This window comes from Mus caroli, unplaced genomic scaffold (genome assembly GCF_978045245.1).
Source record: "Mus caroli unplaced genomic scaffold, Mus_caroli_1 scaffold_7, whole genome shotgun sequence".
In the NCBI taxonomy this organism is placed as follows: Eukaryota; Metazoa; Chordata; class Mammalia; order Rodentia; family Muridae; genus Mus; species Mus caroli.
The window spans coordinates 32,872,602-32,886,099 of record NW_028227262.1 but is presented as its reverse complement, the minus strand read 5'-3'; the positions used below and the strand labels follow the sequence as shown (position 1 = coordinate 32,886,099).

The 13,498-nt window shown below is 50.6% G+C and overlaps 1 protein-coding gene across 1 annotated transcript in view; it reads left to right on the top strand.

Annotated features, from left to right (window-relative positions):
• The first annotated feature begins 664 nt into the window (after window positions 1-664).
• Cand2 (cullin associated and neddylation dissociated 2 (putative)) overlaps window positions 665-13,498 on the top strand; it is a 28,994-nt gene continuing 16,160 nt past the window's right edge. The window contains exons 1-7 of the mRNA XM_021165450.2: window positions 665-773; window positions 6,078-6,221; window positions 6,851-7,005; window positions 7,979-8,102; window positions 10,403-10,668; window positions 12,276-12,381; window positions 12,506-12,645. Coding sequence (XP_021021109.1) covers window positions 706-773; window positions 6,078-6,221; window positions 6,851-7,005; window positions 7,979-8,102; window positions 10,403-10,668; window positions 12,276-12,381; window positions 12,506-12,645 — 1,003 coding nt within the window. The 5' untranslated portion in view covers window positions 665-705. The remainder of the gene's footprint in view (window positions 774-6,077; window positions 6,222-6,850; window positions 7,006-7,978; window positions 8,103-10,402; window positions 10,669-12,275; window positions 12,382-12,505; window positions 12,646-13,498) is intronic.

Sequence of the window (13,498 nt, the reverse complement as noted above, 5' to 3'; positions counted from 1 at the left end):
AAAACAAAACAAAACAAAACAAAAAAAAAACCAAAAAAAACCCCAAAACTACAAAAACAAACAAAACAAAACAAAAGATAAACGTTTCTTTTATTCCTTTGAGTAACTAAAAATAGCCAGCTTAGGTTGTGTGACTCCCCCTAGGCCACCAAGCTAGGTAGCAGAGATTTGAAGCCACACTTCCTTTCCAGTTTAAAGAGTCCTCCTAAAGATCTACGCGCGCGCGCGCACACACACACACACACACACACACACACACACACACAGAGCTCCTAACTGGGGAAAACTGTGATCAACTTCAGGGAACCGCTATTGCTCTCGGCTTTGGGAACCTGAACCTGAAGTCCATCCTTAATTCATGTCAGGTTCTTTGGGCTGTGTGGAACCTGGTAGAATCTGGAACTGCCATCCCATGTCCCTGTTTGCATGAGTGCCATTGAGAGAGCAAAGTCAAGGGGTCTTCAAGGCACAATCGGGAGAAGGTGTTGTCAGTGCCTGGTCACCGGTGAGCTGCTGGTGTCTGGAGTGTGCAAGCCCATGCTGAGCAGAGCTGGCCAGGAGAGGGGGCCAGGCCCGTTACTCTCGGGACAGGAGGGGTGAGGGAGAGCGAAGGGGCGTGGCCGGTGGGGGAGGGGGCGTGGGGGAGGGGAGGGGAGGCCGCGCCGCCATATTCGATTCGACCCGCAACCCCGCGGCGCAGCCAGCATGAGTACCGGTGCCTTCTACATCTCCAGCCTGCTGGAGAAGATGACGTCCAGCGACAAAGACTTCAGGTGCGCCCTGTGGCGGCTCGGGACTCGTTTTCAGGGCTCTCAGCCTGTCCCGGCCGCCCCTCTGCTCCCCTGCCCCCTCTGCGGACCCCTGTGGGAGCCCCCGGCCTCTTCGCCTGGGCCTGGCTGGGCCTGCAGCCCCGCCCCCAGCCTCTTCCCGCCTTTGCTGTGCTGGCCTCTCAAGTCCCCAACACTGGGCGCCCCCCAGGCTCTCTAATGAAGTCCCCGTTGGCCTCTCTTTGGAACCCAGTGCAGTCCTCTTCTGACCCTCATTGAAACGGGCCGCTTCCCTGCACAACCTCCATCCAAGGCTATCTTCTGTGTGACCCACACTTCTGCACGGTCTCTAGGTTACCCCATCCCCCGCGTCCTGTACCCCTGCCGGGTCTCCTAACCCTAACTTTACTTTCTTTCATCTCTTTCTTTTCATCCCGTGCCTTTTCTCCCTGGCCCCTCATCACCACCCCATCTTCCTCATCCCCTCCTCTCCCAAGATGGTTTAGAGCAGGAAGCAAAGGTTGGGGTGAGGGCTATCTCTCTCCCCCATTCTTTTTCTCCTATCCTCCTCTCCAAACACCACAGAAACACGGGAACAGAGTTGGCAGGGATGGGAATATCTGGTGCAGCCCCTCATCTTACAGGGGAAACTGAGGTTCAGTGACAAAAAGGGGTTGTTACCCAGTTGTGGACCCTCAAGTCGACAGGACACTGCACCAATCTGAGTCTTCTGTCACAGTAGTTATCCCTCCGTTTACAAACAGGGAACCTGAAGGGCCTGGATACAATGCTAACGGTAGGGCCAAGCAGAGTTGGAGGTGTCGGTGGGATTCCCAATCTAGCCAGTCCGGAGGGGCCAGAAGTCTATTTGTGTGGTCTGACCTCTTCCGTGTCCTGTAAATACAGTCCTCAAAAATCTCTGTGCAGCCCCAAGCCCCCAGTGGTAGTAGGGCTGCGGATCCTTTGCCCTGGCTTCAGATCTCAGCAGCCATCACTAACTAGATCTGTAAGTGATGGGCAAAGTGCTCCACCCCCTCTGAGCCTTAGCTTAGCTGTTTGTGCTTTAGGTAGCAGGTAAGTGCTTTGTGAATGGTTGTCCTGACTCTGTGCAGGGAAACGGGGCAGGTCCTGGAAGACTGTTCTTTGGGCCCAGGTTCTTTCTGTTCTCCAGAATTCTGGAGGGGGCTTTGACTTACTCAAAATCACGTGGCCTTCCAGAGCTGAGGGAATGACTCCTGGGCCTATCAGGGAGTTAGCCCTATCACCCAGGGCCTGAGAAGCCCTTTAAATCTGTCCCTGCCAGCAGCGTTGAGGACATCTAAAACCACCCTGAGCATATGAGAATGGTTTCTATTTTTAAAAGTCTGAATACCAAGAGCCTGAGCCTCCCCCCTCCCCTCCCCACCAGCTGTCCAGGCACCATGTGTCCCAGTGTCCTATGGTGCTGCCTCTCAACATGACAGGAGACCACGGCTTATGGTTCCCAGCGGGGAGTGTCTGACTGGGGTTCCAGACAAGGGACAGCCAGCCCTGGTTCTCAGTTTTATTTGGGGATCAGCAATGCTGTTTGAGGATTCAGGTGACCTAGCTCAAACGCTGGTGTGTCATAACCTCTCTGAGCCTGCTTGTCTCAGATTGACCTATTAAAACCCTCATGGATGCTGTGGGAGAGGGGCAAAGACAATTTCTGTTTTATTCATGGAAAAACCGAGGCTCGGGGTTAAGGAGGCAGCTGGCCAAATTTTACCTCACTGATAAGACAAGACAAGTATGTTTACTTAAAGCCTCGCTCCGCTTTGGAGCTCTTGCTTGTCAAATTATTATCACCACCACCCCAGCACCATGACATTTCCTCTGAGAGTGGTGTCTGCAGACCTGAGGTGTTTGGAATGCTGCGGTTTATTTGTGAATGTTGATTTCTGGGTTTGGGTTTCCACGAGGCTGCTTGGCTCTAAGCCAGTGGTTCTCAACCTTCCTAATACTGCACACCTTTAATACAGTTCCTTGTGTTGTGGTGACCTCCAGCCATGAAATGAATTGGTTGCTACTTCATAACTACAATTTTGCTATTGTTAGGAATGGTAATGTAAATATTTGATGCAGGATATCTAATGTGTGACACACACACACACACCCTCCCTCCAAAAAGGGGCCTCGATCCACACCTTTGCTCAAGGTCTGTTGAACACAAACTCTCCTGCCCTCACCCTGCTCCTTGTCAAACCTGTTCCTTGCTGAGCTTGGAGTATCAGATGTGAGCCTCCTGAGCAAGGGTATGTGTGCACGCACATGTGTTTATGTGTGTGCAAGATGTATGTGCGTGTATTTATATATGTATGTATGTTTGTGTGTACATGTGTGGAAGTATATGTATTCATATATGTGTGTATGTGCATGGCCTCTTCGGGCGTAGTGGCACACGCTTTTAAGCCTCCACGGCCTCTGTCTCAGTTCCAGGCTTTCAGTGATAGACTGTGTCTTAGTCAGCGTTTCTATTCCTGCACAAACATCATGACCAAGAAGCAAGTTGGGGAGGAAAGGGTTTATTCAGCTTACACTTCCATACTGCTGTTCATCACCCAAGGAAGTCAGGACTGGAACTCAAGCAGGTCAGGGAGCAGGAGCTGGTGCAGAGGCCATGGAGGGATGTTCTTTACTGGCTTGCTTCCCCTGGCTTGCTCAGCCTACTCTCTTATAGAACCAAGACTACCAGCCCAGAGATGGTCCCACCCACAAGGGGCCTTTCCCCCTTGATCACTAATTGAGAAAATGCCTTACAGTTGGATCTCATGGAGGCATTTCCTCAACTGAAGCTCCTTTCTCTGTGATAACTCCAGCTGTGTCAAGTTGACACAAAACTAGCCAGTACAGACTGTGATGTGAAAGTGTAAGCTGACATAAACCCTTTCCTTCCTAAGTTGCTTTGGTCATGATCTTTATCATAGCAGAAGAAACCTTAACTGAGACAGTGAGAGCATGGGAGTTTGGCAGGCCCATTGGGGCCCCATGCAGCAGAAGTTCAGCAAGGTCCAAAAGCAAACATCCTTTATCCTGAAGTGCCTGGGTGGTAGATGGGATAGCAATAGGTACCTTCCTCTCTTTCAGCTCAGCTTCCTGCCTTTTCTCAGCAGCTTCAGGCTGATCCAGCTGTTAAAATTAAGAAATGGTGGAACGGACAGGGTCCCTCCAGGTTCTGTGGGCCGCCATGATATCAAACAGCAGACCTGAGCCAGCAATGTAAGGGCTGGGACCCCACTCTAGTGGTGACAGACCGGAAGCAGGCTTTCTGTGGACTCCTCTTTGTAGCATCTCTTCTGCTCTGGCTCATTTCCACTCAAGACCCCGTTCCTGTGTGAGCAGGAGCTAGTACTCATGGTGGCCTGTGGGAGCCAGTACCCTGAGAAGTCTTCTGCAGTTAGTGCACTAGGTAGAGACCCAAGTCATATTTAGATCTTCTGTTTCTAGGAGTTAGAAGAATACTTTAATGCTGTTCAGATATTGATGAGTAATTTACCCAGGGGAAAACATGTTTGTAAGCTGCACACAGCTGAGGGCAGCCAGCTATGTCCTCTGCTCTGCCCTCTTCATTTTAGCAGGAATGATGCCTCATGAGGCCCCTTCATTCCATTCTCTGTTGCCTTCTGACTTGAACTCCCAGGGTAAGCCAGATGCTCAGGACAGCAGCAGCCCCCCCCCCCCCCCCCGAGACAGGGTTTCTCTGTATAGCCCTGACTGTCCTGGAACTCACTTTGTAGACCAGGCTGGCTTGGAACTCAGAAATCCACCTGCCTCTGCCTCCAGAGTTCTGGGATTAAAGGCGTGCACCACCACACCCGGCAGCAGCAGGCCTTTTTAAGAAGGCCTCAAGGCCTCATCTGCCTGGGATGGGTGAAGCCCAGTCCTATAACTAAGAGAGTATTGGTCAACTGTTAGCTCTGGTCTCCAAAATATGCATGTTTTTAGAAGTGTTCATGACCAGTCAGGCATAGTGACCTGTGACTTTAATTCCAGCACATCGGAGGCAGAGGCAAGGGGATTTCTATGAGTTTGAGTCTAGCCTGGCTTGCAGAGTGAGTTCCAGGCCAGCCTACATAGTGAAACCTGTCTCAAAAACAAAACAAAACAAACAAAAACCCAAACAAATAAATAACCAGATTTGTGTCCCTGAACACCACCTAAGGACTTGGAAATATATGTTCCTAGATCAAAGCCTCTATTCATGGTCTGAGAAGCTGGGCTGGTCCTAGCTGTGATGAACAAGTCCCTTGGATGAGGGGCACAAATTCAGATACTTGCTAAGGGCAGGTGTCTGAACAAGGTGTATCTCTGCATCTAGAGGTGCTTCTGCTCCACAACTGACTGCCATAAAGCTGTTACTGTAAAATGTGAAGGACACATGACAATAACTGGTTATGTGTTGTGGATCCCACAACCCTATAATCAAAGCCTAATTCAGTTTCCCCCTCAATTTAAAAAGATATTTTAAGAAGATTTATTTATTTTTATTTTCTGTGTAGTAGTGCCTATACCATACATCCAGTGTACCTGGAGGCCAGAAGAGAAGATCAGGATCCTGGAACTAGAGTTACAGGTGGTTGCAAGTCACCTTGTGCGGGTGCTGAGCACCAAACCCAGGTTCTCTGCAAGAGCATTATGTGTCTGGTTTCTGTTTGGTTTTGCTTTTGGCTTTTGAGATAGGATTCCTCTGTATAGCCCTGGCTGTCCTGGAACTCAGTGTGTAGACCAGGCTGGCCTCTAACCTGGAGATCTGCCTGCCTCTGCCTCCCAAATGCTAGGATTAAAGGTGTGTACCACCACTGCCTGGCAGGCAAGTGACTTACACGAATTCCAGCTTTTGAAGTGGCAGTGGCAGGAGCCCCCAGTCCCCAGACCATGGGCTTCCAGCCCAGTGGTTCTCCAAGTGGGTCGTGATCCCTTTGGGGGTCACTATCAAATATCCTGCATGCCAGATATTACATTATGATTCATAATAGTAGCAACATTACAGTTATGAAGTTATGAAATAGTTTTATGGTTGGAGGTCACCATAACTTGACGAACCTATTATGTTAAAGGGTTGCAGCACTAGGAAGGTTAGAGAATGATTTAGCCAGTCCTCCTGTTTCAGTGTCCCACCTTGTGGCAGCTCACCTAGTTGAGGTGGCTCAGCCCTGCCCACAGTCCTGATTACCCACCTGCCTTTGAACCCTTGCACTGAGATTTATTTCTGGGGAATCTGAGAGAGTACACCAAATTATCAGGGCCTTGAAGCTGCTGGACAGCCCTCTTTTTCCCCTGCCCCTACACCAGGTTCATGGCTACCAGTGACCTGATGTCAGAGTTGCAGAAAGACTCCATCCAGCTGGATGAGGACAGCGAGCGTAAGGTGGTGAGGACGCTCCTGCGGCTCCTGGAGGACAGGAGTGGTGAGGTGCAGAACCTGGCTGTCAAGTGGTGAGTGGAGTGGGGGTGACTTGGGGGAGGGCCACTGCCCCTAGGATGCAGCCTGTGAGAATCATCAGGCCGTTCTTGGGCCCATAGCAGGGTCAGATGGTGGCTTAAGCATCATTCCTCAGAGGTTGACCCTATGCCAAGAGTTCAAATCTAAGTTTGTAGGAGGTGATCTAGGGAATAGGAAGGGAAATAGGGAAGAGGAGATGGGAGGGAGTTAGTTCTGTGACCCTGAGAGGTCCCTAAGTAATGATCTGAACCAGGCTTTGAGAAATGAGGCTCCAGATCTCAGGTTGATGACCAGCATCAGAAAGTGGGAACCAGTTAGATGTGCATTGGAAGGCCCCACCTATACCCTCTGGGGTGGCTCAGCAACTGTTTAGTAGTCCCCTGGGAGATGTGGCACCAGCTCGGGTGTGAGGACCCTTGCTTTGGGGCTCTGTGGGACCCCAGGATAAGATGCAAATCACAAACTTGGGGATGAACCGCATTCCTAGCAAGAAAGGGTTTCCTGTTGAGCTGAGGTCTTTCCTCAGTATGTGTGTCCCCAAAAGATTGAGAGGAACGCAGCAGGCAGCCTGGCTTAAGGCATGTCTGCAGTGTTTGGACCCTTTTCCCTTCCTCTGTCTCAGCCTGGGTCCCCTGGTGGGCAAGGTGAAGGAGTACCAAGTGGAGAACATTGTGGACACCCTCTGTGCCAATATGCGGTCAGACAAGGAGCAGCTCCGGGACATCGCTGGCATTGGCCTGAAGACGGTGCTTTCAGAGCTGCCTCCTGCTGCCACAGGTACCCAGGCCTGGTGCTGCTCCTCAGCCCACCAATGTCTCAGATACTGAGGCGACTCCTCTCTGGGATGCCCACACCACATCACAGTGTGCCTTCTGTGTGTGTGTTTCCCCTCACCCAGTGCTTATGCCTATATTAAGTATCTTTAATAAGTAGTGGCATAGCATCCTGGAGGTAGAGGCAATGCATCAGTATGAGTTTGAGGTCAGCCTGATCTACATAGATCCAGGACAGCCAGCGCTATATAGTGAGACCTTGTCTCAAATTTAAAAAGAGAGAGGGCTCAGCAAAATAAAAAGACCTACTTGGGTCCCTCAGTAGTAAAGATTTCAGACACGGATCAGTTTACATTTGTAGCTGCCTGTTTGTCAGGAATGCTTCCAGCCACAAGGAAAGAGCTCGAAGTCATGGCAGCTTAAAGACCTACTGTGATCTCTCTGAAGGGATGACTGCAGCTGCCAATCTTCTCCACCCCTCCTCCCATTCTTCCTCCTCTTCCCCTCTCCTTTTTTTTCTGGTGGTAGTGCTGGAGACTAAATTCAGGGGCTTAGGTGGGCTAGGCCCAGCTACTCCTGCCCATCCTGGTAGTGGTTCTGTAACTCAGTCTGACAGGGTCACATTCTTCATCCATGTTCTCTCCTCTTTGTAAGAAAAGATGCATTTTCCCCGTGGATTGCACAGGTCAGCGCAGGGCACCTGGCCATTGCTAGTAGCAAGGGACTGGGAAAAGAAGTGTTTATCTCCCTCCCTGGTGTGTGAGCCAGCCAGCAGCTCAGCCATTGGTTTGTCACCTTCCTTAGAGCTGATCCCTGTAGTTGTTCCTTAAGACTTGGGTCAGCCTTGGACCACTGAAGCCCAGGCTTCCCTAAACCACAGATATGTGGGGCATATGGGTTCAGAAGCACAAGCAGGCCAGAGTTGGGAGCTGCCTTCCCAACCCAGGGCCTTACCCTTCTACTTGCACCCTGCATAGGCTCAGGGCTGGCTATCAATGTGTGCCGAAAGATCACAGGCCAACTCACCAGTGCCATCGCCCAGCAGGAGGATGTGGCTGTGCAGCTGGAAGCCCTGGACATCCTCTCTGACATGCTGAGCAGGTGAGCAAGGCCACTTTAGGCAAGAAAGATGGGGACAGGCAAGATTGAGATGAGTGGACTGTATGCCAGGTCCTATGCTTAGTCACCCAGCAGCCTTGCAAAGAAAGCAGCAATGTCACTCTATGGAACAGGCTCTGGGAGGTCATTAGCTCCAAGGTCACACAGTCAGTAAACTTCCGGTGACTTGTGCATTTATTCTGGGGGCAGGAAAGGTTAGGTGTTAGCATTATTGGTGCGTCTGCATTGTTCCCGGAGAGGAACTCACAGGCAGGTGGCCAACTAAATATAAAGTAGAGTGATTAGGTCAGGTATAGGTCCCAAGCTGAAAAGGCCCAGCCCAGCCCAGCTGCCAGGCAAGGGTATCTTACTGGAGCCCCAGCCCAGGTGCCGGACAAGGGGATCTTACTGGAGCTGAGTCTTCATGGGCCCAGCAGATCTAGGGCATCACAGAGGGCAGAGGCAGGAGAGGATTGTGAAAGGGTTCAAGGTTTGGGGCTCAAGGGGACACTGATGCAGATTGCCTTTTTGATTAAAAGATTAAAAGGGCCAGGTGTGGTGGTGCACACCTTTAGTCCCAGTACTCTGGAGGCAGAGGCAGGCAGATCTCTTATGAGTTCAAGGACAGACAGGGCTGTTACACAAAGAAACCCTATCTTGGGAGTGGGGGAGGGGGTCCCAACATGGTGGGCTCCAAGCAGAGTTTAGGCCTCTATGGCAGATGAGGTCCCTTAAAGGTTTCAGAGTTGAGAGGTTTCACAGCATGTGGGTGACAGCTGTCCTTAATTGGTGTTTGTAATCAGGCCATCTCTGATCCAGGATGGCAGGGGTCGGGGGAGGATTCTTGTATTTGGAGGAAGGAGTGACCTTCAGGGGAAGAGGGACCCATTGATGAATATGTATGCAACGTTCAGGGGTTAGTCTGGGACCTAATACAGTGTCCGCAGCATGTGATCGTGACCTAAGCAGTCTCTGCTCTGGGTCCTAACAGACTTGAGCCCGAGGCTTGTGCATGGTGAGCTGATTGTGGGAGCTGGTGTGCAGCAGTGAGGCTGGAGAGCTGGGCAGGAGCCCAGGACACAGCCCTGTCTTCCTTTGCTCTTTCCTTCTGTAGTCTGGACAAGCAGGGCTAGATAGGAGTGTCTTTGTTTTTACATTTGTGGTAGGATTGTACAGTCCTAGGTCTCACTCATACTGGAGAGGAGCTCTACCACTGATCTATGTCTCTAACCCTTGTCATATTTTATTTTTGAGACTCCATCTCTCAGAGTTGCTCAGGCAGGCCTTGAACTCACTCTGTAACCCAGATTGACCTTAAACCTGTAATCCTTCCACCTTAGCCCTCCTAGCAGGTGAGATTATAGGCCTGTGCCCCTAAGCTGGGTTGACTTCCATGAGTTGTCTGAAGAGGTGGACTCCACAGAATATGGGGTGGTGAGACTAGAGGATGACCCTACAAGCCTGTTTTAGGAACCAGGAGATGAGAGAATTGGGGTGGGGGTGCTCCAGGAGCAGAAGGGTACAGTAGGAGATTATGTGTTTAGTTTCTGGAACTTGAACGGCACCCCTCAATCACAGGCTTCAAGGGCCAGAGTCTGTCCTTATGGCTCGACTTCCAGCATAGAACCTGTGACATGGTAGATGAATTAGTAGATAAAGGCTGCAGCAGAGTGACCTGGGCCGGACACAGGAGAGTGAGGTCGTGGAGGGCACAGAGCAGGAAGAGAACAGCCTTAGGACACTGGGGTCAGAGTCACTGAGAGCTATTTGACTGTGGGAGAGGAGCTGGGGGCACTGAGAGCTGGTTCCACCCATGGGAAGACTATATGAGGGCTGCCGCTTGTCTTGCGTTCAGAGCTCAGTTTATCTAGAGGACACTGGGGAGCCATGGCAGGATTAAGCAGAGTGATCAAATTTATTGGGTTTTATTCCCCTTGCATCTCAGTAAGGAGGATAGACTTGCAGGGATGGGCATAGAGGCAAACCTCAGGCTCCCAAGAGTTCAGAGCATCCTCCCTGGAGCCCCCATGCCCACTGCACTTCTCCCTGAGCTGAGAGGTTGGACACCTGGTCTCAGGTCATGGTCTTAGACTATTGACTTCAGAGCCTTCAGAAGGCAGTCTCATTTCACTGGCTGCCCTATAATATGCAGTTGAGTCACTCTCCATGGTTGGAGAGGTACCTTTTCACTTTCCAAGGCTCTTTGAATATCATGAGTAAGAGGTACAGAGAGGATGGGGATGCAGATCCTGACTGCCTGAATGCAATGCCTGGCCTGACATTCCCTCCCATCCTGTCCCCAGGCTAGGTGCCCCGTTGGGCACCTTCCATGCAAGCCTGCTGCACTGCCTATTGCCCCAGCTGAGCAGCCCACGCCTGGCTGTGCGCAAGCGCACTGTTGTCGCACTTGGTCATCTGGCAGCCGCCTGCAGCACTGACCTCTTCGTGGAGCTTGCTGACCACCTGGTGGACCGGCTGCCTGGGCCACGGGCACCCGCCAGCCCTGCAGCCATTCGAACCCTGATCCAGTGCTTGGGCAGCGTGGGCCGTCAGGCAGGCCATCGCCTGGGTGAGAGGGCAGGGCTAAAGCGCTGGTGGGTGGAGGTAGGGGATATGCTCCTAGCAGGAGCATAAACTGGCTTCCTTTTCTGAGTCTTCTGCCTCTTGGGTGGTCTCCTGGGACTGACTTCTGTGGCCTAGAGGCTTAGGGATAGTCCTTGCAAGTTATGATATGAAATCCTTATTCAGAATGTGTTCCAGCCGTCTACTTTGACAGGCACACCTTAACCTGTGAGCCAGGTTTGGAATCCTTCAGCTTTTATTGAGAATAATAGGTCTACAGAAGCCATAGTATTTAATGTACACACCAGCATACAGTTGTGAGCTCACATCATAGTCAAATCACTCATCATTAGAGATGGCTCAGTGGTTGGGAACATCGCCTGTTCTTCCAGAGGACCGAGGTTCAATTTCCAGCAACTACATGGCAGCTCACAACTGTCTGTAATTTCAGTTCCTGGGGACCTGACACCCTCACACAGACATACAGGCAGGCAAAATACCAATGGACATAAAATTTAAAAGAAAGAAAAAGAAACCCACTCAGCATTCCCACCATTCCCATTTCCATCTCTACCTCTCCTCAGATCACCACTGCAGCTTCATCAGGTAAACTGTTAGCCACAGACACCTTAGGTGTTGCAAATTAGAACAAGACAGTGTGAGTGGAGGTAGCATAAATCAGCCCTCCTAAATCCTGGTGAGCCAGGGCTCTTTAGCAGCTACTCCTGGCTCCCCTCTAGGGTTCATGTTTTTTTGGGCAGGAAACTGAGTTCCCAAGGATCCAAAAAAGTTTATAAAGGACTGTCTAGGGCTGGAGAGATGGCTCAGTGGTTAAGTGCGTTTGCTGCACATGAGGACCAGTATCAGGCTGCCAACAAATGCCTGTAATTTCAGTTCCAACAGATCTGACACCCTCTTTTGGTCTCTGCAGGCAACATGTGTGTGTGCGCGCGTGCACACACACACACACACACACACACACACACACAAATAAGAAAATACATTTAGAAGGGATATTTGAGGCTCTCCAGCTTAGCATGTTCTTTCCTGCACAGTGGGAAGGGTATGGCTGGAAAAGGACTAATAGATCCTCTAAAGCTTGTGGGTTGAGACCCCTTTGGGGATCAAATGACTCTTTCATAGGTGTCACCTAAGATCATTGGAAAACAAATATTTACATTATGATTCATATCTAGCAAGATTACAGTTATGAAGTAGCAATGAAAATAATTGTATGGCCGGCAGTCACTACAAGGTGATGGGTGGGGACCAGGCATAGGACCCTCTTGTTCTCACATCTGCAGCTCACACCCTAGTGTAGGAATAAGGCACATTCCTGACTATGCCTCAACCACATTTACCCAACCTGCAGGGCCCAGAGCTTAGCTCTACCTGCATTGTTCATTGGTTCCCACACCATCACCATCAGTAGACTGAGTCAGGACGTCTTTGCAAGTGGCCCACAGCCCCATAACATAGCAACCAGGCTACACCCCAGTCAGCTTGCCTCTAAAGCTTCTAAGTTGAACCTGCCCTGCAAAGGCAAGGTTGGGCTGAGGCGAAGCTGGTGACTGAGGGAAGGTTGGTTACTTCAGTGACTCTTTGGCTCTGCAGGGGCCCACCTGGACCGCCTGGTGCCCATGGTGGAGGAGTTCTGCAACCTGGATGACGATGAGCTAAGAGAGTCCTGCCTCCAGGCCTTTGAGGCCTTCCTAAGAAAGTAAGTGTGGCAGTTGTGCCAGACAAAAGGCAGGGATGGGGTGACAGCTCTTGACTTGTTTTGGGGCCCCACCCCTGCTCTTCCACGTTGAGTTCCAGTGAGGCCTCCCCTCCTTGTCCCTCAGGTGCCCCAAGGAGATGGACCCTCACGTACCCAATGTGACCAGCCTCTGCCTGCAGTACATGAAGTATGACCCCAACTATGACCATGACAGTGACGACGAAGAACAGATGGAGACCGAGGACAGTGAATTCAGTGAGCAAGGTAGGTGGACAGCCTTGAGGGAGAGCAGGGCACAGCGGCCAAAGCAGGGGTTACAGCAGGCCTGCCTGGCTGGATGCTGCTCTTCTCTAGCTATAGGGAAGGCAGTGCAGTCATCCTCCTGCTGCCCATTTAAACAGTCCGGACCAAAAATACCTGGGAAAGAAGTTAGTCTGTATTCCTCACATAGACAGTGATGTGACAGCTGGTGTTGGGATGTGTATGCTGTATCAGGTGTTATAAATATTTAAGGCTGGGAGTGGGGTGTGTAGGGTATATGTGACTACCCTCAGATGTTGTCATCCAGGCTCCCACAAGTCCCAAGGGACAACTCTTTTAATTGTCACTTCCTGATTATCCACTGGTATTCTAAGCTCTTCCCTCATATTCCTCATAGTGACCCTAAAACCTAGGGGGAATCATACTCGTATTTCAGACAAGGAATCAAGGAAACACCCAGAAGTGACCTAGGTAGGACTTGGGTGAGCTCTGATAGACATCACCTCTAAGCTACCCTTTTTTTTTTTTTTTTAAGATTTATTTATTAGGGGCTGGTGAGATAGCTCGGTGGGTAAGAGCACCCGACTGCTCTTCCGAAGGTCCGGAGTTCAAATCCCAGCAACCTCATGGTTAAATAAATAAATAAAATCATGGTTAAATAAATAAATAAAATCTTTTAAAAAAAAGATTTATTTATTATATATGTAAGTACACTGTAACTGTCCTCAGACACTCCAGAAGAGAGGGCATCAGATCTCATTACGGATGGTTGTGAACCACCATGTGGTTGCTGGGAATTGAACTCAGGACCTTCGGAAGAGCAGTCAGTGCTCTTAACTGCTGAGCCATCTCTCCA